At 44.9% G+C, this 25,527-nt stretch overlaps 6 protein-coding genes across 6 annotated transcripts; 3 read left to right on the top strand and 3 right to left on the bottom strand.

Annotated features, from left to right (window-relative positions):
- Nucleotides 1-151: 151 nt before the first annotated feature.
- LAJ45_09058 (uncharacterized protein) lies at nucleotides 152-1,147 on the top strand (the record flags this gene model as incomplete). The annotated part of the gene is made up of 3 exons (XM_046118604.1): nucleotides 152-311; nucleotides 374-616; nucleotides 690-1,147. 3 exons carry the CDS (start codon nucleotides 152-154, stop codon nucleotides 1,145-1,147), a joined length of 861 nt encoding a protein of 286 aa, XP_045968281.1.
- Nucleotides 1,148-3,340: 2,193 nt separating this feature from the next.
- Nucleotides 3,341-6,570, bottom strand: LAJ45_09057 (uncharacterized protein; the record flags this gene model as incomplete). Its single annotated transcript, XM_046118603.1, has 4 exons — nucleotides 3,341-3,615; nucleotides 3,692-3,977; nucleotides 4,117-4,760; nucleotides 4,890-6,570. The coding sequence occupies 4 exons, from the start codon at nucleotides 6,568-6,570 to the stop codon at nucleotides 3,341-3,343; spliced, it is 2,886 nt and encodes a 961-aa protein (XP_045968280.1).
- A 55-nt stretch (nucleotides 6,571-6,625) lies between these two features.
- LAJ45_09056 (uncharacterized protein) lies at nucleotides 6,626-7,766 on the bottom strand (the record flags this gene model as incomplete). The annotated part of the gene is made up of 7 exons (XM_046118602.1): nucleotides 6,626-6,664; nucleotides 6,742-6,839; nucleotides 6,984-7,028; nucleotides 7,095-7,138; nucleotides 7,206-7,263; nucleotides 7,322-7,452; nucleotides 7,519-7,766. 7 exons carry the CDS (start codon nucleotides 7,764-7,766, stop codon nucleotides 6,626-6,628), a joined length of 663 nt encoding a protein of 220 aa, XP_045968279.1.
- Nucleotides 7,767-8,623: 857 nt separating this feature from the next.
- Nucleotides 8,624-16,413, top strand: LAJ45_09055 (uncharacterized protein; the record flags this gene model as incomplete). The annotated part of the gene is made up of 9 exons (XM_046118601.1): nucleotides 8,624-9,175; nucleotides 9,289-9,432; nucleotides 9,493-9,677; nucleotides 9,739-10,606; nucleotides 10,667-10,843; nucleotides 10,899-12,413; nucleotides 12,467-15,025; nucleotides 15,095-15,928; nucleotides 15,994-16,413. 9 exons carry the CDS (start codon nucleotides 8,624-8,626, stop codon nucleotides 16,411-16,413), a joined length of 7,254 nt encoding a protein of 2,417 aa, XP_045968278.1.
- A 1,256-nt stretch (nucleotides 16,414-17,669) lies between these two features.
- On the top strand, nucleotides 17,670-18,889 carry LAJ45_09054 (uncharacterized protein; the record flags this gene model as incomplete). The annotated part of the gene is made up of 2 exons (XM_046118600.1): nucleotides 17,670-17,939; nucleotides 17,996-18,889. The coding sequence occupies 2 exons, from the start codon at nucleotides 17,670-17,672 to the stop codon at nucleotides 18,887-18,889; spliced, it is 1,164 nt and encodes a 387-aa protein (XP_045968277.1).
- A 2,777-nt stretch (nucleotides 18,890-21,666) lies between these two features.
- Nucleotides 21,667-24,640, bottom strand: LAJ45_09053 (uncharacterized protein; the record flags this gene model as incomplete). Its single annotated transcript, XM_046118599.1, has 11 exons — nucleotides 21,667-21,995; nucleotides 22,050-22,544; nucleotides 22,596-22,983; nucleotides 23,049-23,140; nucleotides 23,204-23,521; nucleotides 23,595-23,600; nucleotides 23,665-23,674; nucleotides 23,827-23,950; nucleotides 24,023-24,032; nucleotides 24,512-24,516; nucleotides 24,630-24,640. 11 exons carry the CDS (start codon nucleotides 24,638-24,640, stop codon nucleotides 21,667-21,669), a joined length of 1,788 nt encoding a protein of 595 aa, XP_045968276.1.
- Nucleotides 24,641-25,527: the final 887 nt, after the last annotated feature.

Below are 25,527 nucleotides of genomic sequence, written 5' to 3'. Positions count from 1 at the left end.
ATATGTACTTATCTTCCGCATCGACATAACCTTATATTTCTGATATCCAACTTCTCAACCTTTTCTCCGATAGTATCAAATACTGCTTATAATATCAACATATATCGCACACCAAATCGACAGCCAGAAATACTCACAGACACCAGTAAACATGAGCGAACATGGTGATTTTGTTTTTTATCACTACACACCCAATCTCTTCGCGGGGGCCCTCTTTGCAGCCCTTTTCGGACTCTCGACAGCATGGCACATAGTCCAACTCATCCGTACACGAACATGGTCCTTCATTCCACTTGTTATCGGAGGAATATGTACTTTACTCCCTTCACTCGCTCCTCTATGTTAGACCGGCCATAAACTAACAATCTCCAAGTCCAGGTAATTGGTTACATCGGTCGAGTCCAATCGCATTATGACACAGAAGCTCTCGGACCATACATTATGCAGACACTTCTCCTCCTCGTATCGCCCGCTCTTTTTGCTGCCTCAATCTACATGATTCTTGGCCGCATCATTGCTCTCGTTGAGGGAGGAAAACACTCCCTTGTCAGGCTCACATGGCTCACAAAGATCTTTGTTGCCGGTGACATTTTCAGTTTCACACTGCAGGCTGGTGGTACGTTTCTGCAATATTGTGATAGAGTAACCTTGAGTTGTATCCTAAAGATTCTAACCCATCTCCCTTTTAGGTGGTGGAATGATGGCCGGAGGCTCCGACAAGTCCATGAAAAACGGTGAGAGACTGGTTCTTATCGGTCTCTTCGTCCAAATCATCTTTTTCGGTTTCTTTGTCATTGCCAGTATCGTGTTCCATCGCCGGATCAACCAGGACCCAACCGGCGCCTCGATATCCCTCGCAAATTCAGCAATGAGCTTCAAGACCAGCTGGGTAGGGCTTCTGTATGCTCTGTATGCCTCTTCAGTGGCGATCCTAGTCAGGAGTGTCTTTAGAACCATTGAGTATATCCAGGGCAACTCGGGATATCTGTTGAGGAATGAGATCTGGTTGTACTTGTTTGATGCAGTACTGATGCTGGCGGTGATGGTCATCTTTAACTGGGTTCATCCGGCCGCTGTGTTGCAAGGGAGAAGGCCAGTGAGGTCGCGTGACGACTGTGAGGATAATTCAACGGAGATGATGGCATAGTTCTACTAGACTTGGTTTTTTTTGGCGAAAAGATTTCTTTTGTTTTTGATTTCTTTTGTTATTGATTTCTTTTGTTTTTGTTTTCTTTTGTTTTTGATTTCTTTTGTTTTTGATTTCTTTTGTTTTTGATTTCTTTTGTTTTTGATTTCTTTTGTTTGGTTTCTTTTGTTTGGTTTCTTTTATTTAGTTGTATGGGTGGGGGGTTACTCATCTAGATTTCCTTCGAAACCTTTTCTTTTTTAATTTCTTACCTAAAAAAAAAAACATGCCTATTAGCTAGTAGTAATTAGATAACGGGCACCCTAGCCTTTAAAAGTCACTTAGGAACCATTTCTGTCAATTCATCATGAGTTATCACTCGGCATAAGTCATATGTATTATTGAATTGATTGATTGATGACTTGCATCTATTATTAAAGATACGCGAGATTTATTTTTACTTCAATGTGCATACGTAAGGCGCTAGGATAGGCCAATTTATCTCTAAAACACCCTTTAGTGTTCTCTCGTGCTCGACGTAAAGCGTCTTATGACGTTTTATCCTGACCCGGTACATAAAAGCACACTAGTAGATAAGACATTACTAAAATATGGAAAAGTACCAAGTCCCAACACTGGCCCGTCAAAGCTTTGTGCTTATTTTGCATTCGTATTACTTGCGCATTCGCTCTCGAACTCTTTTATACGGACTTCTATAGGGTGATACAATTGTACAACAGAAGGTAGTCAATTAAATGAGAAGAAAATTATGGGGCAGTGCACTTATACCCTAACAGGTAAGAATAGCCCTCCCTTTGATTCCGGGTGGTGAGATTTCCGACTCCAATTAGGGCCGTCGTCCCAGTAGTAGTGCCTAGATTTGTTAAGCTAACGAGTCAGAAGTTGCAAGCATAGCATGGGGCTTTTGCTTTTCCTTTGATGAGAAATTCTTTTAAATATATATAAAACATGCAATTTAAATAGAGCACGGATCACGGGTTACAAAAGACGTGCAATGCTGCGATACCTCATCAGGAGCTAAATTATAAAAGGGCCGCCTGTTAGGGCACTGTATCTATACCTTTGCTCTTAAATAAGATATGACCAAAGGGTATCCGTGGGCTATAATTATCGAGAAGAAAAAAAAAAAACTGCGCATGTACTTCTCTCACATTCATATGTGTGTGTGTGTGAAGTCATTTCTCTCACATTCATAGAAGCTTACTTTAGTATATTCTTCATAGGTTCTCACTCGGTACTACATGACGTTGAGGCCATGGGAATAGAACCCGGCGACTTAGGCTCCGTTTGGAAGCACTGTCTCGTAGCAACCACAATCCTTGCCAATTGTGATTTGGATGATGGGAATTGTATTTTGGTCAAATTGTATTTTGGCCATCCAGACGCCTCTGAACAATATTTTGTTGCAACGGCTCACCATGTCAAAACTTGTGTATATTTGAAGATGTTGAGTGTAATTGCGTTGCAATAGAGAGAAAGTTGGATTGCAAGGATCATGATTCCCAGGCTCTAGATTGAGGTTTGAAATGGTGTATCCAAACGCTCAAAATTTCTCCAAATCACAATTTGCCCAGGATCATGATTTGCGTGGCTGCCAAACGAAGCCTTAGAGATCCGAACCGTTTATCAATTTTAAAATTGGTGATACAACAATGTAACGGTCATCTAAGTGCTAGTAATAGACTAGCTCCCCTCGACAATCAGCGCGCCTACTCTAATGGCGCATCAGGCCAGGGTGTACCTCTGGGATTCATTGAGGCATGCAGTGGGGTGCACTTGCCGGTGGAAACTAGCATAGTTCAAGCCCTGACATAACTATCGGGCCAAAGGAAAAACCCACAAGATATATCTGGAATGTTTTTTTTTGTATTGTCGTCACTCTAAATCGAATTATACAAGGAAGCACCTCAATGATCCCCCCGCACGGCGCCCCGAGTTAATTAGGGGAACAAGACCAGAATGTAAAATGAATACAAGAATGTAAAGTTACAAGAAGAAATAAGAATGAAAGTGAGTTTATAAACTTTCACAACCGTTAAGATAATGCCCGGAACCCTATTTATGTGAAACCCAGTATCCATGGTGCTAAAATGAGCTCAAAAAATGCTTTCCGAAATCGAAGAATGACTCAATATACCGGCGGGAGAATGGGATGGCGAAATACCACTGTTCGCCTCATTGAAATTTACAGTCTCACGTATAAGAGAAAGAAGAAGAGCCCCGCTGCTGGTGATGTTGATGCTGGGATGTTTGAGGAGGCTGAGATGGGGGCAATTTCAATACCCTTGTATCGTCACCAAGAAACTGTCTACGGTAAGACGCAATACCAGTCACGACAGTCTCAAAATCTTTGATCCCCTGCTCACGCATAGACGCAATCGTCTGCCTGAGACCACGATTGTAGTTGTTGCGCTCCTCCTCAGTAGAGCCTTCAACAACAGATGCAAGTTCGACAAGAATTTCATCATCTAATACCCGGCAATTATTAGCCACACTTTGAGTGATATCACAGAACCCAGTGAGAGCAATTTGGGAAGGATATACCTGGCATCTCAATCTGCCTTTTATGCTGCCCCAAGCAGCTGGTGTCACTGCAGATGCCACCGCTAAGTTCCCACCTGCAAAGCGGTTTTGTAGGGTCGATGCGGTTCGAAAACGTTAAGCTCCTGTAACCACCTGGGCAAAAGGCGAGGAAGTTCGGGTGGTACCGAAAAGATTTGAAGCTAGTCAGTGGTGACTTGTAAGGTGTGAAGACGTGTTCAGGTTGTCTTTGGATCTTCTGATCTCCCTGTTTCTTGGTAACGCTCACGGCAGCGGTTGTAGAAGTGATCTATTGAAATCCAAAGGAAATAGCCAATCACGAGCAAAGTGAGAGCAAGGAACTATTGTCAGCCAACACCGGATCTTATTAAAAGTAAAGCGAGCTGTAAAATAGAAGGGTGTATAGGTAAAGTGGTCTTGTTGCAAACCTTGGCGGGGTCCACGAGCTCATTGGCCTGTTTTCTTTGCTCGGGCACTGGTATTTGTAGATTAGCTTCCTCCAGGTCTACGGCACTGCTATTTGCCGGTTTTTCTTGAATGTCGTCCATCATCTGATATGTGGTTGGCATGGTAGGTTTCGGTTTTTTCTCTTCTTGGACTGCTGATGCTACTTGTGGTTGATCCTCGTCGCTGTCATCTTCCTCGTCTGAGGATTCGTCCGCTTCACTGCTTGAGTCTGTATTCATCTCCTTGCTCTTTTCCTGATCCTCATCTTCATCGCTGCTAGCGTCCATGTCAACATCATCGACGTTCGTGTCATTTTTGTTTACCTTTTCGGTCTCAACCGTCTTTTGGTCGACATCCATCGCATCATCTGAGGTGTTTGTTGACACAGGCGATGACACAACCGAGGGACGACTGATAACGACTTCGGTTCTATCCATTCCTGGTCCTTGAACCTGCTCATGACTTACCTTCCCATCTCCTTTAATTCCGAGGCCCACATCATCCCCCATCACAACATCATCCGTTACATCCGTTACCTTTTGTTGGCGGTCCGCCAAGGCGCCTGGTTGTGGCAGTTGTTCACGTGGGGATGATTTCTGGTCGTCTTTCAAGGTCGCATGGTCAACTGTAATAACCAAACTCAATCATAAGCGGTTGCTCGATAGGAGGGTGTTTAAGGTTAAGAAGCTGCGTTAACCCGATAAGAGTCACCAGTAGTGGATGGTGTGGTAAAAGAGTGGGCGCAGAGCCTTACCTTCAATTTCCTCCATGGCCTTCTTCAATTGCTCAATTTCCTCTTTCTTCTTGGAAATGGCCTTTGTTGTAATTTCATCGCACTCTCCTTTAACATCTGCCTTCTTGTCTGCCGCTTTCTCCATGGCCGCTAACTCCGCCCTTAACGCCTCCTTCTTCGCTTCCATATCCTCCTCTTCTCGTCGCATTCTTGCTAATTCTTGTAAAACCCTCTCTTTAGCCAGCATCTTCTTCAGCCTTTCGTTCTCGGTTTCTTTCAGCTGCTTTTCCTTCTCTTCCCTCGCGCGTTGTCTGATTTTCGCAGCTTCAATTTCTTCAGCCTCTTTCCTCTTTTTTTCGGCCTCAGCCTTCTCAAGCTCCTCGATTTCTGTTAAGAGAGCATCAATTTTTTTCTTTTGTTCCCTCTTCTGCAATTCCTTGAGCCTGATAGCTTCCGCCTTTGCCCTGGCGTGTGCCTCTTTGACTTGAATGAGCATTTTTTGCCTTTCAACTTCCACTTTGCGTTTGGTTTCGTCTTGTCTCTTAACATTATCAAGAGCCGACGAGACCGCCATAGCTACATCGGATACCTGCTGTTGCTGCACTTGCGTAAGAGGGGATGGTTCACTTGGTTCCGCTCCAGTGTTTGGAGTCTCAATTGACGTTGGTGTGGATAGCCCGGTTTTTGCAATGAGCTTTTTCTTCTCCTGCGCCTTTTGAATAGCTTCTTTGAGAGCTCTGATCTGCTCCTCTTTAGCTTGAAGCGCTTTTGCCGAGTCAAGCTTCGAAGTGCCATTGCTAGAAAAGCCCCCAACAGGAGTTGTCTGACTAGGGCGGAGACGTGGCGGGGTAATATTCCCACTTCTTTTATCTGTGCCGCAAGGCGTTGAGCGAGAGGTGCCTGAACCATTTAGTGAGCCTTCCTCCTCCTCCTCCTCTTCGTCATCAGATATGTCAATAATTAGCTCTACGTTCCTATGGTCACCAAACTTTCGTTTAGTTGTCGGCATAGGCTCTGAATACATATCAGATGCAACCGGTCTCTTCCTACGATGAATGTAGGGCCGTTCTGGAGAAGGTGCTTTTGTTGGAGTAGATATATTAGATACCGCAGCAATTGCGGTTGATTGTCCGGAGGCGGGCACTGGTTCATGTGAATCTTTCATGATGATATCGCCCTGTGAAGGCGCAACTCCTGGAGTAGGGCGAGACTCCGAATAAGAACCATCTAGCTGTGTGAGCAATAAGCCAGGAATTCTAGGCACTTCCGGCTTTGGTGGAGACAAAGGTGGTGCTCTGGCAATGGCCGCCACCACAGGAGTAGACGATATAGGTGTGAGTGGAAGACCTGGGGAAGCAGATTTACCAGGAAGACCCATCTCATTAATCTTCCTTCGAACCACTTCCTTTTTAGCTTCAACTTCTGCAAGTCTTCTTTTTCTTTCTTCCTCTTCTTTTGCTGCTTCACGCTGACGAACTAGCTCCGCAGCTTTAGCCTCGGCTTCTTTTCTTTCCCTATCTCGTGCGTCTTTCTCGAGTTGTTTGCGGATTGCTTGCGCATCCTTATCAATCTCCATTCTATCGGATGATTTATCTCTTGATTTGACTTTAGAACCCGCCACTTGTGGATGATCAGTATCACCACTTGGAGGTGGTGAAGGTGTTTCTGGTGGGATCGGAAGTCCGATAGAATTATATACCATCTTTAGAACATTTGGATCAATCTCGTAATTGTCGACCATATACCCCCAGGTAACTCTAAGGGGAAGCATATTCAATACGGCCCGCTGAGCTCCACTGCGCAGTTCCGTCAAAGTCCTTGGCGGCTCCAATGGGGGATGGGAAGTAGAAGGATGCGTGGGGCTACCACCTACAAGCATTCCTTTCGAGGCCACATGAAACGAAGTTGAGAAATTGTTAGGCCCAGACGGAGATGATGACATCGCCCCTGATCCTGAAGCACGGAAATTTCCTAACCAAAGAAAATGTCAGTACAAACCAAAGCTTCAGCTCAATGGCCGTAAAGCGACTCTTTCCCTCCAAACTTCTCAAACCTCAAGGAAGCGAGAGAATGAGCCACAAAATAAATGCATCAAACCTGTTCTATCTCCCGTACCTTTTGGTTGACTATGTGGATTGAATCTTTTATCGCGTTGATCACCTTCTAGAGCTTTAGATGGTGTAGTAAAGGAATTGTCAAAGGGTCTTTTTTGACTTGCGGGCCAACCTTGTGATGTATGTGACGCAGCTTCCCTGCGATAAGGTTCGTTCCTGTAGTTTATACAGAACAAGTTAGCACGACGTCCCTGGAAAAACCCCGCCTGACCTAGGTTCTTACCACGTCTGCGAACGGGATATTGGTAAATTATTTGAGGTTTCACTGTTGATTCTCATACCTATATTTTCTTTTAGCATTTGGTTTTTTTATTTTCTTCGTGATTTGTACGGATGTACCGTGCGAAACAAAATTCTTGCCTTGCTGATTTTCAACACCTCGATCTCGTTGACTGCTTTCAGAACGATTATTGCGCTTTTTAGAATGTTGCCCCTCAATATCTTCCGCATCCGAAAGTTCCCCTTCCTCTCTATCTTCAAGTAAGCTGTCGTCGCTCCGGTTATTTTGTTTACTCAGTCCCGATGGGGGCGCGTGCATTATCTTCTGAGTAGAGCTGGAAGCGATGGATGGGATATTAGAGGGTAGCTGTCGAGACGCGCTGTTAATATTGGTCCACTTAGGCATATATATTGGCGATTGAATCGCCGGTGAAGGCAATGCAGTACTATTACTGCCAGCACTGTTGATGCTCAATTTCCGCAGGTCCTGATTTAGGCTAGGTGGACCCCTCGGAGCAGGAAGTGGAAAGCCACCAAACGCTGGTGTCGGAGGGTAGTTCGTCATCGCGGACGGGATGCGAAAACAAAGCTAATGATGATATCCAGAAATGTTAGAGAAGGTGTGATGCCTGGAAGTGAGTGTGACGACAAGAGGGAGAATGGTGAGGGAAGGAAGGGTTGATGACTAGGATAGCGGCGAGAGATGTGGCCCGTGTTGTTTCAGTCACTAGGGCAAGGGAACACAGGTAGAACCCAGAACTAGCAGAAAGTGATGGACAATCCAAATATGCTGCGGCTGACAGTGATGTAAGTGAATTCCATGCGGGGATTTATGACCCGATTTTATATCTGCTTTAAAATTACTTCCTGATAGGTTATTGGTGTTATTGGCGAAATAGTCCCTGCGTTTTAAAAGCTGAAGTCTTCTCTTTTCGATCTTTCCCCTTTCATGCCTTTGGTTCCTCTTCCCCCGCCTCCTTTCACCTTTTGCACACACTATCTGTTGATCGGATGAATGATAGTTTGACGTTGAAGAGAGGAAAGACCGGTGCTTTCGAAGCTGATTATATAAGTTCTGCTAAGGTAAAGACTAATTAAAGCCCAAAGCGGGGAAGCGTTGTGTAACTGCAGTACCGTGTGCAGTTACCGCTTAACGAGGACCACGCTAGCACTGAATTGGAATATTGTTGTGTTTTGATCGTGAGGCTCTGATTGCTCCTGCAGGGGACATGACTTCCTAAAGACGCTTCCTTAGTTCAGTGCGCTGCCCCTCCGCCATCCTTACCTGTCTCTGTGGACACGGCCACCTTGTAGTTACCTTTACTGCTACTAATAACCCTCACAATCAATCTTCTCATCTTTCTTGCTTATCCTCAACTATATTCCTCGCGAATTGTTCCGGCTCACTCGTCCCGGGCCATCATGTCCGGCTTCAATCCAACGGGGTATTCATCACCCTCAGGATCTTCGAATAATGTACCTCGATTATCATGGCAACAGCGTCGCCCTGTTTCAGGAGTACACAAGAAGACTTCCTCATCACCGTCCAATACGATATTTCCTCCACCTCCTCCTCCGCCAGATGTTGTTACCTCGCCAACGCCAGGCATTAGAGGTCACCGGCAATCAGTATCTGCTCTGACAGCGGCATTGACTTTCACGCCAGCACCTACGCCCACTTCCGCCCCCGCGCCTTCTCGGCCTAGCTCTGCACTGGTTGTAAACAGCTGGCAGAGTAGAAGTAACAACTCAGTTTCGAAAGCTTCACCAGGAACATTTGCTCCAGGGTTTATCAAGTCTGCGGATGATAGGAGAAACAGCACCTCGAGCTTAGCAGGAGGTATAGCAGGAGAGAATAGTGACTTCTCTGGAAGACGATGGGTATGGGTTAGGGATCCTGAGAGGGCATTTGTGAAGGGAGAAGTTGTTCTTGATGAAGATGGAATGCTTACTGTGCGATGTGATGACGGAACGGTGTGTACTCCCTTGCGCTAGGACGGATGGAGACCTTACAAGTTGAACTATGACTCGGATCTAGTTTCAAGCCTAAATTACGTCCTAGCAGCTACTAATTTTAAGTCTAATAGGAACGAAATGTTCATTCTGATAATGTCGATAAAGTGAACCCGGCTAAGTTTGATAAAGCTGATGACATGGCGGAGCTCACACATCTTAACGAAGCTTCTGTAGTTCACAATCTTCACTTACGTTACCAGGCGGATCTAATCTATGTAAGCTCTTAGTATGTCTGTGCATGAGATCTTGCTGATTGACGGTTGTTATTTCTGTAGACCTATTCAGGCTTGTTTTTGGTAACAGTAAACCCTTACTGCGCATTACCAATATACAACAATGACTACATTTCCCTATACAAAAATCGCTCAAGAGAGGAAACAAAACCTCATATTTTTGCAATTACGGACGTCGCATTCCGGAATATGCTGGAAGAGAAGGAGAATCAGAGTATTTTAGTCACGTGCGTACTTTCGCTTCGCAGACCCCACCCAGGCCAAACATACTGATAACTTTTCATATAGTGGTGAATCCGGAGCGGGTAAAACTGAGAATACAAAGAAGGTTATTCAATATCTTGCTGCTGTTGCCAGCGAAAGCTCTTCGTCGAAGCAACTCGGTACTCTAGAGCTTCAAATTTTACGGGCAAATCCTATCCTTGAGGCTTTTGGCAACGCCCAAACTGTTCGCAATAATAATTCATCTCGTTTCGGAAAATTTATACGTATCGAATTCACCCGTTCTGGTCAGATAGCCGGCGCTTTCATCGATTGGTACCTCTTGGAGAAAAGTCGAGTCGTCCACCAGGGTGGGGATGAAAGAAATTATCATGTCTTTTATCAGCTACTGAGGGGAGCCAGTAGCCAGATGAAAGAAATGTATCTCCTCGACGACGAGAATGTCAAAGCGTGGAACTATATCAAAAACAGTAATGATACTATCGCAGGCGTGAACGATCTTGAAGAGTTCCGGTCTTTAATGGAGGCATTCCATGTTATGGGCTTTGGTACTGAGGAGCAAGTGTCCATTCTTCGTGTCATCGCTGCCGTTTTACATATCGGCAACATTGAAGTCGTTCCAGAACGCAGAGGCGGCGAAGATGCACGACTACCGGACCGTGGTCAAGCTGAAAGGGTGTCTCATGTTTTGGGTATACCAGTGGATGGGTTTGTAAAAGGATTACTTAGACCCCGCGTTAAGGCTGGTAGAGAATGGGTCAATCAATCAAGAACAGCGGAACAAGTAAAACAGAGTCTAGATGCCTTAGCAAAAGCCTTATACGAAAGAGGGTTTGGGAAATTGGTCGAAATGGTCAATAGTAAACTTGATACTCGCGGCGAAGGAGACGGGTTTATTGGAGTCTTGGATATTGCTGGGTTCGAGATTTTTGAGGTAATCGAGATACTGTTCTTGGACAGAGCGTTAACACTGATGATCATCTTTTGCATATAGGTTAACAGTTTTGAGCAACTCTGCATTAATTATACAAACGAAAAATTGCAACAATTTTTCAATCACCACATGTTTGTGCTAGAGCAGGAAGAGTATGAAAGGGAAAAAATTGAATGGAAATTTATTGATTTCGGGCACGATCTTCAACCGACTATCGACCTCATCGAATTACCTAATGTAGGTTTCTCTGCAAGTTGTATTTCACATACAAGTACTAATATTGAGCCTTTAGCCTATTGGTATTTTCTCGTGTCTCGACGAAGATTGTGTCATGCCAAAAGCAAGTGACAAATCATTTACCGAAAAGCTTCATTTTCTCTGGGATAAAAAGACACCAAAATACAAACGTTCTCTTCTCAAGCAAGGATTCATGCTTACCCACTACGCTGCCGAGGTAGAGTACTCGACAGAGGGCTGGTTAGACAAAAACAAAGATCCTTTGAACGACAACATTACAAAGCTTCTTGCTGCTTCTCACGACAAATATATAGCCTCATTGTTTGCCGACTACGCCGAAGATGCAAACGAAAATGGAACTGTTGCTAAGAGCAGGGTCAAGAAAGGACTTTTCAGAACGGTAGCACAAAGACACAAGGAGCAATTAACAAGTCTCATGGCTCAGCTTAACTCCACACATCCCCACTTCGTCAGATGTATCATCCCTAATCACCAAAAGCGGCCCAAAAAACTAAACGCACCATTGGTACTAGATCAGCTTCGATGTAATGGTGTGTTGGAAGGTATTCGAATTGCAAGGACTGGATTCCCGAACAGATTGCCATTTGCCGAATTCAGGCAACGGTACGAAGTTCTCACCCCCAAAATACCAAAAGGCTATCTTGAAGGTCAAAGGGCGTGTCAACTTATGCTTCAGCAGCTAGACCTTGATACCCAACTTTACCGCGTGGGTTTAACAAAGGTCTTCTTCCGAGCCGGGGTCTTGGCCGAGCTTGAAGAAAAGCGCGACACCTTAGTTAGAGAGATTATCACACGTTTTCAAAGTATCGCAAGGGGCTATCTTCAACGCAGAATCGCAAGGAAACGGCTTTACCGTGCCGAGGCTACCATGATAATTCAAAGGAATCTCCAAGTATATTTAGATCTTTGTGAGAGTCCTTGGTGGAAGCTCTTTATGAAGATGAAACCGCTTTTGGGCGCATCTCATTCTTCGAATGAGGTTAAGAAAAGAGACGAAATGATACAGAAAATGGAGGCCCTGATGCAAGCGGAGGCAGAGAATCGGCAGAAACTTGAAGAAGAGAGGAGGAAAACTGATACAGAGCTTCAACGTGTCCAAAAAACTCTGGAAAGCGAAAGAGCCCTCGCACTTGATAAGGAAGAAATTTTTGAGAGGATGAGGCAAAGGGAAGCTGAATTGAGTGAAAAGCTTGCGGGTGCTCTTGAAGATCAGGACCTATTAGAGGACCAGATAGATGAGTTAATGAGTGCGAAAAAGAAGACAGATGAGCAAGCAGAGCTCTGGAGAAAAGAGTTGGAGCAAGCGGGTGATTTGGTTGCTCGCCTGGAGGATGAAAAGAGAGAATTGGCTGCAAAAATCGAGTTTTTGGATCGCGAGCTCGAGGCAGCGGAGGCAGCAAGAGCCGAGAGGGGAGATGCCGAAGATAAGCTCGAACAAGAAATCCATGTATTGAAGAGTCATCTCAACTTGAAGGAACGCAAGTTACAGGAGTATGAAGAAGCTCTCAAGAAGTCGGATCACGATCTAGATGAAAAGCTTGCCCAGACGGTATGTTCCAGTCCATGCATTAGTAGATTATGTCATAACTAACTCCCAAGTAGAACTTTAGTCTTGAAACTAGTCAAAAGCAGATACGTGAACTTATTGACGAGAACAGGACACTCCGAGACCAGCTGAGTGACCTATCAACTACTTCGAACGGATACGAGGATCTTATTCGTCGAAAGGAAAGCGAACTATCCTTACTGCATGCGGATCTCAAGAAACTAGAACTTGAGCGTACTGCTTTTGACGATGAAAAGCGTCATCTCAACTCGAAGCACGACGATATTCTAGCACGTCTCCGCAGTGCCCACTCGGAAGTTGAGACACTGAAGCATCAATGTGCAAGACTCGAGAAAGAGGCAGCAGACGCTAGAAGACTGCTTGATGCAAAAATCACCGAAGATGCTAAGACGGGGCAGGGTCGTAGGCTTCTCGACGAGCAGATCAAGGAATTACAAGAGGAGTTAGCGGCAATCCAAGCCGAGCTAGATAAGGAGAGGCAATCCCGAGCCGATATTGCTCTACTAAGCGAACATAAATTCGCCAACCTAAAACGTGACCATGACGCTATTACTACTGCGAAATTTACGATTGAGAAAGAGCTTTATGCACAGCAAGATACCCTTCGTCGTGCCCTTGAAGCTCGATCTCAGTCCGAGAAGGAAAAACGCAACTTTCAAGCGGATCTGAAGACTCTTCGCGACAGACTTGCTGAATCTGACAACGCGAGATTACAAGCGGAATCAGAGATTGAGAAAAGTTTGGCAAGGCAAGCCAAAGAGAAGGAGGCCAGGTTAGACAAAGATTTGAAGGCAAAAGAGGAGGCCCTTTCTATCGCAGAATCAGAACGCGCAAGATTGGCTTCAGAAGTTGCTAGACTTACCCGAGTTGTCAGTGAGCAAGATGGAGCACGTCAGTCCTACGAGCAGTCGAGAAAGCGGATGGATTCGGAAACCAACGCAGTGAAGAATCGTCTTATGGCATCAGAAAATGATAACCGCGCCTTGCAAAATAAGATACAACAAAAGAACCTCGAGATTAGCAAGGCAAACGCTAGGGCGAGCGAGCAGTATCGAGACAAGATTGTTGCCTTGACTGCTGACAGGACGAAGGCTGACGAAGAGGCGAGAAAATATCGGAAGCAATTCGAAGATGCGCAAATCCAGATGCGTGCTCTCGAAAAGCAGAAAGAGAAGCTATCTCTGAATTTGGAAGATTTGAATCATGAAGTTGCACGCGAACACAAAACGACCCGGAATGCTGAGAAGACAACATCTAGCCTACAGCTGCAGCTTGCGGAGGCAAATAGAACCCTGGAGATGGAGAGACAAGTCAAGGCACAGGCACAAGTAAATACCAAGCACATTCAAAGTGCTCTCGCGACTGCCAACTCCGAGCTCGAGGATTGCCGTCAACAACTACTTGTTCTCCAGAAGGTTTTCGACCCTGAAGGTATACAACCTAAAAACTGGGAATCTGGCAGGAAGAGTATCGTCCAGTCTTTCAACTTGGCCACAAAGCTAGATGAGGCAAACCAGGCCCTAAGGCTTTCAAACGAGAGACGTATACGTGCTGAGAAGGATCTTGAGGAGCTAAGGAAGCGGCACCAAGACGAAGTGGCAGAGATAGATAATATGCATACGTCTTCTAAGAGAGCCCTGCTCGACGAGATGGATCAGAATAACGCCCCCGCAAACGGATCTTCTCGGCCGTTTAGCAGAGCACTCAATTCCAAACAGTATTCCAACCAGACAACGCCTACCAGACGGAACCTCTTTGGACAAGATCAATTCGATTCTGAAAAGACAGATAAGACTATGGATACCATTAGCTTTCAACGAAGGATGGACCTGGCCTCGGAGCTTGAAGAAGTTCAAAACCAGCTACAGATTGCGGAAATGCAGAACAAGCATCTTCAAGCCCAAATTGATCGAGCAAATGCAAAGGAGGGTGAGCTAGAAGCGAGTCCATCGGCTAAGCGAGCATTAAAGCTGGAGCGTGAGAATAACCGCCTGCACGACTTGCTTGATGAATCTGACCAAAAGAATTCTGCGCTTGAGGCTTCAATGAACTCAATTGAACTTAGCCTAAAGGATATCCAAGCTAAGAGCCATGAAGAGTTGTATGACTTCATCAGCCAGCAGGAGCAATCCCGGCGCAATCTAGTAATGGTATATAACGAGACTGTCTCAGATCTTGGACGAGCAAAGGATCAGTTTGAAAAGATCAAGGCCGCCAAGGCTGCAATAGAGACAGATCTCAGAGAGACCCAGACGGAGCTGGATGAAGCACTCGCAATGCAGCAGCAAGATAAGGTTAGTCGAGCCCAGCTATTAAATGAATTTGCGGACCTGCAAATTCGCCTGGACGCCGAGTCCTCGAAGGTCGCGGACCTTGGAGCAAGCTTGAATCTTTACAAGCTGCGCAGCAATGAGTACTTCAACAAGCTGGAGCAAGCAGAAATCTTAGTACTTAGGGCATCAAGAGCCGAGGCAGCTGCAAAAAGTCAAGCAAAGGAAACGGAAGAGAATGCAGCAACGGTGTTGGCCGAAAGGAAGCAGATGGAATCACTAATAGAGGACTTACAAAGACAAAACCAGCACTATGACGAAAAGGTAATTCCACCAATTTTAGCGCCGAATTCCAAGAATGTGGGTTTCTAAACTACTTTTTTTTTTTTTTAGGTTGAGGATCTTTCTGCAGATTTGACTGCTGCCCTTCAAGCCAAGAAGAGGCTGCAGAACGAGCTCGATGACTACCGCAGTAGGCGTGAAATTGATCTCGAAGACAAGGAGAGCTCGATGGAACAGACAAGGAAGAAATACCAAACCGAACTTTCCACTCTTAATGGCGAATTGGAGATTGAGCGTGAGAATATCCTCCAGGTTAGGGGGGAGAATAGACGTCTTCGTGAAGAGGTTGAAGATCTACGTGCCAAGTGGGATGACGAAGTTCTCAATAGCTCTACATGGGCCAAAGAGAAGTCTCGTCTTGAAATCAAGCTTCAGGATCTTTCACAATCCCATGATGACGCTGTTGCTGCACACAATGAAGCTCAAGGTCGTGTGGTCTCATTACTCGCTCAGGTCCGGAGCCTCCGCACCAACGTTGATGAGGTTAATTCAGAACGAGAGGCGCTCCAAAAGGAGAAACGTAGTATCGAACAGAGACTGGCTCAAGCTAATCAAAGGCTTGAAGATCTCGCCAACGGAGAGAGTCCATCAATGCGCAACGCAGCTGGTATGGATCGAGAGTTGCTTGATCTCAAAGGAGCTCTGCAGCAGCAAGAAGATGTCGCGGCGGCGGCGGTCGAGAAGATGCGGAGGGCTGAGGCCTTGGCAGTCGAGACACAGCGCGATATCGCAGCGGAGAGGGAAACCAATGTCAGCTTGCACAAGGAGAGGGCATCCTTGGAAAAGCAGGTGAAGGACCTGCAGCTGAAATTGGTAGACCTGGAAACCAAAAGCTATTCGACCACATCTCATGATGTCAGGTTTTTGCATGGGCGTGTTCAAGAGGTACGTTATCCTTTCAATTTTATTTTTATTGTAACTTTCTAATTTACGTTTTTGGGGCATATCAGCTTGAAAAGTTGCTTGATGAACAAGAGAAAGAACGAAATAAGAGCGAGCGCTCGGTTCGTAACGTTGACCGTACCGTCCGAGACCTCCAAACTCAGATTGAGAGGCGAGATAAGGCCGCCATACAACTCGAGGAGGAGGTCACAAAGGGTAAAGAAAAGCTTGAGCGCCTCCTCAAGACGATCGAAGAGTTAGAGGCAGCACATTCGGAGCATCAATTGATTGCTCGCCGGGCAGAACGTGAAGCACGCGAGGAGCGAGAAAAGAGCCTTAGACTTGAGCGGGAGCTCGAGGGCTGGAAAGGGATGAGATTAGATAGGAACGCCAACAGTCGTAGTAATACCATGGCCGCTCTAAGTCAGATGGGCGATGACGATAGCGATAGGAGAGGGTCAAAGCGTCATTCAGTCAATTTTTTGTAAATGGGGTTCAATTGCTTTTGGTGCATATTGGTAAGGGGAGCGTTGAATTTAACCAGGTAAAGGGTTTTCATGGCATGGAGTGTATGAATGTTTTTATGTTTGTGGGATGATACGGCGGTACAGACGGGGCTGGATATAAACTGACGGCTGCATGGTTTTCTTCTTCATGAGTTACATCTCTTTTCTTGTTTTTATTATTACCATCATTTTTTGTTTGTTTGTCGAATTTTGGTTTTTGACAGACTACATGTAATTTTTTTTCTTTCTTGCCTGCCGTCGCCAAAAATACCCACTCAGCGAGCGATCTCCTCTCTTTTATTCTCATGTATCACCTACGTTAGTATGGTGGGGTATTTTTATTTTTATTCTACTTGTTAGTAGGGGAAGAAGGTAGTTAAATGATACCCTTTTTACCACTATCATGATGATCACGAACGGTTATAGCCAATATGTAAGTAGTAATGATAGTTGTTACACCTTGTGGTGCTACTAAACATCCCAAAGCAGAAGATATGTACCTTCATGACTGCTCTACCGAAAGGAAGGGCGGTATGTAAGACTGTCTCAGGCCTTAGACGGCTGCACTGCAGGCAGGACAGGAGGTTTGGATAAAGATTAGAGTAACGACGCGTGTTTATGCCGCGCGGATAGGGTTTGGAGAGAGTGAAGTCCAATAAAAGAAACCCACAACCCTGGGCCTGTTTCCTTACTCCATGTACCGCCATAACTCGAAAAATTGGCTAGCTTCCAGAGATCAAAATTACTTGTATGGGAAACTTCTGATGCAGATCAATGCCATTCAACCAATCACTCGAGTGATAATCCCTGGCCGGAGATAGCCAATTTTTCGAGTTTTGGCGGTAGCTTCAAAGCGGGAGACGGTTATATCGTATATAGAGTATGTACCGTAAAATACCCTAGACAGGGGTTCGGATTCGGATCGCTTTCCAGAATCGCACCACGGCAATTCACGCTTCCGCCGAAATCTCCGATTTTCCAGGACGGTTACGTAGGTTGGCTAGCGCGTTGTGATTGGTGGTTGCGTAAGTCTTCTGCTGCGCCCGTTTCAGTCATGAGCAGCTCCCTTTATCGCTGGGATATAATATGCTGTTATCGCCGCCCACCTTTTCTTTCTCCCATTCTATTCTTCGAGCTGAGCTTGCCTTACAACTAACAGATAACCTACAAACATAATCCAAAAAATCATTTAACCACGTCTTTTACTGTTATCGACTTTAAGAATCAATCAATCAAACATGCGTGTTTCTACCATCCCTCTTGCTGCGCTCATAGGTCTTCCAGCGTTGAGCGCTGCATTCCTTCTTCCCCCGCCACTCGATCTCGAGCTCTCCCCACTTTTCAACACAAATGAGGCTGAGGTTGCCGTCTTGAGCGACACCCCCAAGAGTGCCGTCGTCAAAGGAACCCATATAGCTGTCGCTTTGCCATGTATCGGATGCACATGGCATAAAGATGTATCAGACGAGGAAGGTGTTCCATTCACAAAGGGCCTTGAAAGCGAGCTTGTAAGACCACCTAAGTCTCACATAATCCTAGCTCGGTTACTGATTTGCATGATTAGTTATTTGACATCTCAATTCCCGCCGACAGCCCAAACTCTCTCGTAATCAACAACAAGCGGATAGTTCCTTTCACCCCACTATTCGGACTCTCGGCCCTTCAGGTGCCCGCATCTGCCTCTGCCGAAGATGTATTTACCATTTCGCATCCCTTCCGTCCTCTTAAGCTCGGCTATGACCTTCTCGTTACCGGAACTATAAATCCAGAGGTGCCCGACAAGAAAGATGTCCGAGTCAAGCTCCGTGTTACCGCTGTCGACGGTGTCCACAACGACTATATCCCTGATATGGAAGTCCTGGTATCTGAGGATATCAAGACCGGTGCGCTAGAAATTGTTAGCAGCTATATCAGCCCTATTGTCCTTGGACCTGGCCACCAGGCGGATATGCATGATGAGGAGGTCTCATGCCAGGGTATCGACTGCGTTATATCTGATATGAAACACAAGCTTGAGAGCCTCGGTATTATCCACGGAAAGAATTCGAAGAAGGGTGGTTGCCACAGTGGAAAGAAGGGTGGAGAGGCCCCGCCTAATCTTCCCCATGATGGTCCTCACAGGGGCGGCCCGGGCCGTCATGGACCGCACCGCCACCACCACCACCATGAACACCGCCAAGGCGGCCACTTCTGGTCTGCACTTATTGGCCATGTCTTGATGCCTATCATCATCGGTATCATGGCCGGTGTAAGTGTGTCTATCATGGGTGTAATTGTTGGACAGTTTATCATGAAGCTTTGGAGATTCGCCAAAGCTTATAAGAACGGCGGAAGGATTGAGGATGAGCAAAACGAAGAGGGTAGGGGGATGTTGAAGGCCTACGTCGATGAGCATCATGAGGAGGAGGCGCCTCCTACCTATATTGAGGAGGGGATTGAGGTTGTCGAGAAGGAATAAAGTTGATCTTTTTTTATTGGCCTACTACATGTTTAATCACGGTCCTTTTCTATTGGGTCCTTTTCCTTGTTAATTTTCTCTTATTGGGTTCCGGTTGGGGTTTGGGGTTTTCTAGGTATTTCATATCAGTGGTATGATAAGAGCTTCAAAGGTGCCAGGGACTTATTATACCTTGACTTGATTGTTCTTTTAAATTGAATACTGTTCTTTTTCTCTCAATGTTCTGGAAACTTTTAACAAATTAACCCAGAGAATTACCGACCCTGTGTTATCCAACTTTTCCAGGCTAGCAGAGTGTATTTGAAGGCCATTTATTCGTCGTACCGAGAAGTGAAGCCCGGGCTCGTTTGAAACCCTCGCCATATTGAATGTAGTAAGAGGGAATAGACCTGAGTGCCCAGCAATCGTTATCGGTTACCCAGAGAGCGGGGGACTAAATATAGTACTCCAAAGGTTGCAAAATTGTAATCACACATTATCACTCGGTAGCCCAGCCGACGGACAACTATGGATATAACTGAATTTTCTGAGTGGACTTGTCGGTGTAGTTTTTAGGAGAGGGTTTTCTGCTTTAGAAGGGTGCACGTGTGTGGTACCATAGCTTTACAATGTGTTTTTGATGTGTCCTCCGCAGTGTCCGCTACAGCTATCACGGTGCCCCACGATGCGGCATAGAGAATTGATGCAAACCAATTTAGTTCACGTCAAACTCCACCCCGCCTATCTCCTTCTCATCGAGGTACTTATAACTACTTACTAGGGTCAATAGATTTTCATAACTTTTCAATTTAGTATTCAAATCTGCCTCTGTCTAGTCTTGGGCCGCTATGATTATTTGGCGCTGTTCGTCATGTGGCAGAAGTCAGAATGGGTGAAGCAGAGCCCTGCATCACCCAGTCGTGGCGTAACCTTTGTTGCTACCAGTGACGCCAATAGTGCATATGCAGTAGATCAAATATACCTAGGTTGGAACAGCCATTGGAGAGAGAAAGGACAATGTCTTTGACAACGGTTGATTAATTAAAACTTTATTGGTGTTATAACACCAGATTCGGCGGCGTAGAGAAGTTCCTTTGATAAATACAAAATAATAGTACTAACTGGCTGTTTTTAGAGATTTGATGAGATATGTTAGAAAATCATTTAGTAGTCTCTCAAAGCTATACCCAGGCAATAAATGATGGAATGGCCTGAAACCCAGTGATGCCTGTTGGGTAGAACGCCACCAACATACAGAGCAGGTATAACTGTATTCCAGGGCGTTCCGTCACTTATTACCTGTCATAAGTATAGTTGTAGAAACAGCTGGTTTTTGCTGCACATCACGCCATATCACTCGCTGCATCGTCCAATTGCAAGGCGAGACTTCGCTACTAGTGCAACTCCATGCACGTATGTTCTACATGACTTTCCGCTATATAGGGCTTCTATATATGCGCACTGTATAAAAACTGGCAACTAATAGCTACATGCAGGTACTACCACAACTCTATTTGAAAATCGCGAACGCTATCTGCCCGGACCGAGCCAATAGGTCAGTCCATTCAGTAAACACCATAGATACTATAAAAGAAAGAGCTATCTACGTGTCCACGAATTTGGAGTTATTGCAACAGATATCTCGATTGCGATAGCGATATAAGCAAGCCGGTAATAAAGAGAGTAGGTCGATTGGCATCCCAAGATAGACCAGAAGGCCTAGGGGGTTCTCATAAATAGCGATAATACAAGAGCAACACAAGTCTATCTTTCCAGCCCGCGTGGTAAGATCAAGTACGATCGCTTTGTACCTTTACCTTTCATCTAAGTGGTTATATCGAGGCGGGTAGCCCAAGGGAGGCCAGCTGCAGTGGTCTCTGCTACAGTAATTATCAAGACAATTTTTGGCTTCATACTCCTCAGTATTTCCCCTCTACGGCATTAGGCATCATTCGACATAGCAAAGTGCCCGTCATATAATCATTCTCGAATGGGCCAGAATACCACACTTAATACATCTCTCTGAGTCTCCACTCCTCCCGCAGACCCAGAAAAACCGACTTCTGACTAGGGCCGGTCGGATAGTTAATGCACTTCAAAGGGAAGTTCCAACTACAGGGAAACAAAAAAAGAATCATGAATAGAGTGAGGATCGAACTCACGCGGGTTGCCCCACTAGCACCTGAAGCTAGCGCCATAACCACTCGGCCATCTATCCTGGTTGTGCTAATTTGTTTAAATAATATTTTGAACTAAAATATAAAACATTTCTGTTACTGCAAGATTCACAAAACATTTCTGGCAGACAATGAACAAGTTGCGGCCTTCAAAGAGGAGCCCGTATCGCATGTTTGCAGAATGGCAAAATTCAAGCGCAATGAGTTCTCTGGTCGCAGAAATACTAGTCTGGTTTTCCTAATCTTATTCTATCCGGTTGTAAAAGCGACTTTTCCTAGTCCTGTCAATTTACAATTTGAACAAACAGTTTAGACCTTGGTCCACAATATGACCTGGATCCATATATTATAGTATTGTGCCTTATAATAAAACCAGAAATGCTGGCATCAGAGGATTCCCATATAATTACACCGGCCAGTAAAAATAGAAATATAGAAGAAAATATGGCTACGCCAGTCAGAAACAAAAGGAAAAATTTCACGAACAGAATAATACTCCATTGATACACTCTTTAACACTTTGTGTGCGTGATGGATCACGCGCGGTCCCTAATATTAACATCTCAACTAGACGGCTTCGTCAATTCGCGCTTCTAAGCCCGTCCACTCATATCTCTTCTCTTATTCCCCACTTTCATCTATCGACAATCCCGTTGAAACGCCCGCCGTCGGTTTTCCGGTACCTAATGTAATTCCTCCTGGACCAATAAGACTTCGACTACTTGTCGGTGACATACCTGCTTCTCCTAATGACGAAGTGGAAAATGTACTTGACACACTACCGGATCTTTTTTTGTCTCCACGAGGGATCTTAATTGATGAATAAAGCCCATCCATCTCATGTTGCATTGAGTGGTCTGCGATTTTCATGGTTGCGGAGCCTGATGAACTGGGACGAGACGGATTTGAATCGAAATGAAGAGCGCTGTCCTTAGTATCCGTATGCTCATCTTCGGAATAAGAGGGTAAGCTGTAGGTCTTGTGGTGGGCAGTAAGGCACCTACCCCTTAAGCTTGCCGATCCATTGAGTTTTTTCCCTTCCCCACCTGAAGAATACAGTTCGAGTGCCTCTAAGACATGCGGGAATACGAGCTTGTCCACATCCCGTGCCCAAAGAAAGTCAAGGTGCTCATAGTGTTCAATTTCTTTTGCAACAGTGTGTCCGGGGAGCTCCTTTAGCATAACATTGATATCAACCAAACTATCACTTCCTCCGTAAACAAGGACGATAGGTGTGGTGATATTCCTGGTAGGGAATTTCGCAACTTTGTAGAAATTCTTCCCTGAGAACGCCATTATAGGAGACAGGATATCATCGTCGTACATTTGGAAAGACCTGTTACGTATGATCTGGAACCAGTGCACTACAGTTTTGACTGATGCGTAAGAATATAGTTTCGAGTATGCCGCAATCTTTTGATCAAGGGAGATATTATTTCCACGCCAGTTGAATAGGAATATCAGAAAAAAATCAATCACTCGGACAAAGATCGGGGGATCTGCAGGAGGCTTGTTAGCTTATGTATACGTTGAAAGTATTGGCGGCTCACAGAGAATGCTTTGCCAGAACGTCGTTGAAGGGAGAATGCTTTTGCGGCCGAAGAAAAGGAACATGATATTGGGACTTGTCTTCATCAATGCATCCACGATAGGGTTATGCAAGCCTGCGGGACTCATAGCAGGAGCTAGCGCAATAAACACATCCACTTTTTTGTTCAATGCTGGGTGGATGCTTAGAGTTGCAAATGCCTGTGCTGTTCCCTGCGAGAACCCGATGTAACTTAAGCTTTTTTGTTTTGTAGTCTCGAGAATGTAATTTATGGAGTCAGGGATATCATGAAACGCAAACTCATCCATGCTGAAATTCCAAAATTTTGTGGAGGTAGAAGGGTGGTGAATGGATTTCTTTGAATATTTGTTGCCTCGGTTATTTCCACACTATGAATACCAAGGTCAGCCACAATACTTTTCGAGTTGTATCGATCCAGGCAGTTGAAATTTACCCAAACATCAAAACCCTTCTCAGCAAGTACAAAAGGCAGACACCTTTCCTTCTCCAAAGAAGCCACCCACACCTCACTATTCATCAATAATCCTGTTTATTTTTTTCAAAAGATCAGTATGTCTCCTTTTAGGTTTTAGAGACGATTCGACTTACCATGATGCAAATAAACAACCTTCTTTCCCCCGTTTCCCTCTTTCCCGCGGTTTCTATTCCGCTCTTCTGCTGTTGACTTTTTTACGAGTCTATGCAAGCCCAACAAGTAACCATCCCCTGTTTGAACGATGTGTTCTTCTATCCTCCAATTGCCTTGATCCCAAATCTCGCATAATTCTATGAACCCATCTGCCTCTCGAACACGAGCGACTATATCTTTTTCCACTTTTGTATGAGAGACGGTTGTGTACCGGGTTGGTGAGAGTGAATTAAACAGGGATCGTGATTTTGCATAAAAGAAGTTTATCAGAGGCGATGCTGGTGATATCGTTTGAGTCAGTGTCAATTCTAAACGGGGGTAATTGAAGCTCGGGTTTGAAGGGTTTCTCACGGAGGGCTAAGGTAATAACTCGTATTACTTTCTCAAATATGAGAAATTGAAAAGAAAATATCAGGGCAACGTACTCCAGCCTAGGATCCCACGAAGAGGGTATTAGTATTACATAACTCTCAAATTCAAGGATATTGAGTGTGCGACTCGCGCAAGCAGGATGATAGTAGTTGTTTTAGGTGGTTGGGGAAGTAAAACTTCCAGATAAGCACACAAAGACGGGAATTGTTACAAATGGAGCCGGCCGACAATCGGCATAGGCATTATTCTCTTCCCTTGGGCTTAATAACCTCAAAATGAACGTGGTATAGCAGCTTCTAGGAGGTAGAAGAGAAGGGTTTGAAGAAGCCGCTACACTATGATAACCCCCAATTAGCTTTGATCGGAAGGGGGTCGACTTGAACGTTAACATCTACTCGAAAACTCACCTAACAAAAACTACCAGTATGTTTTAGCTCGCGCGTTTAGGTTCTCTTGACCTTACTTAAACACCAATAAAGCAGATCGCGCAGTCAAGGGTGCGGATAAATAGCTGTTCGGCCTGAAGACTATGTCTGTAGTTCCACGCGTGTCTGTCTTGGATTGTGGTTGATAAGAATGGGATCCCTACTCAAGGTGATAATTGCGCTGTATCCTGTTTGCAAAAAACTTGGAACTCCGGATTTGTGTGCTGGATATATATATCGTGAGGCGTTGATTCAAAAGCTTGCACTTGTCATCGACCGTTGAGCTGCAAGGATGAGGTGCTTTCCAGGCTGGCCAAAAGGGGTATTAAGGGATTGACCTCATCCGGCAATAAATACGTAAACTGGCAACAGGAAACAAAATTAACGAACATATCCCTTCGTTCGTACTAGTACCCACAGTGAACCTACGCTAGGATAACCGCAAAAACAGAAAGGGATAGAGTGACAGACCGTGACTTTAGCGCCATGTTAACCCTAACGCTAATATACGTTAAATATACTAATATCGTGCTTGTATTAAACGTTGGTAGATCTAGATTATCATGTTGATGTATCCAATTACACTAACCTTTCCGGCATTTTAATTTTGTTGGTATGATATTGTACCTAGGCTTAATTAATCACCGTATAAAATTGGCAACGAGCCAAGAACATATATACCAGAAACGCACCTCGAGGAATACCCAAAGTTTATAAGAAGGCTAACGCAAGCCAGGCGTGTACATGCAGCTATATAGGAGCTTGTACTCGTATTTCTCTGACGTTTGTGGACGCGACTGATATTGCATGCCATACAAAAATACGCCAAGCTCATGATTTTGGGTGTATGCAATAATGGCTCAGTTCAAAAACGTCAGAGAAATACTAGTAGATACTGTATATACCTACATGTACATGTACATACACATGTGTAGGGACCTACCCCTAACCCTAAATATAGTTAATACCTGCCATTATAGAAGAGGCTACATGTAGTCTACATGTAGTTGTTCTGATAGGTGGCTTACATTGTATTAGTTTGAGAAGTGCGAGGGTTCTCGTCTTCTCATCAATACAAGTACTACATGTAGTCATTTTATATACTTCTTACAACATGTCTCAGGAGTGATCGCTGTGCATACACATGTATTAAGTGCAGCAGAGATGGAGCACACGTGCACCTGGTGGTAGAGTATGTATGCTGTTAATTAAATGCTGCCAAGTACATGAGACATGGTACATCAGGTCCTCACAGAATCGAGATTCAACACTCAGTAAAGTTGGCAGCTCTAAGCATGATGGCTATTGTCCCCCCCTTCAGTATCAGAAATAAAACCCATACAGTATGCGCGTACTCAATGCCTGTCAATATGAATCTAAATATTCATACTACCTAGTCAGGCAATACAACATTACATGTATATCATGCCCAAGGACGCATTCAAGACTCATACGTGTCTTGGATAAGTCCGATCCGCATTCTTGTT

Source organism: Morchella importuna (assembly GCF_003444635.1).
Source record: "Morchella importuna strain M04M26 chromosome Unknown Morimp01GS033, whole genome shotgun sequence".
Taxonomy (NCBI): domain Eukaryota; kingdom Fungi; phylum Ascomycota; class Pezizomycetes; order Pezizales; family Morchellaceae; genus Morchella; species Morchella importuna.
Note: the sequence above shows the minus strand (reverse complement) of the source record. Positions and strands in the feature narration are given on the sequence as shown.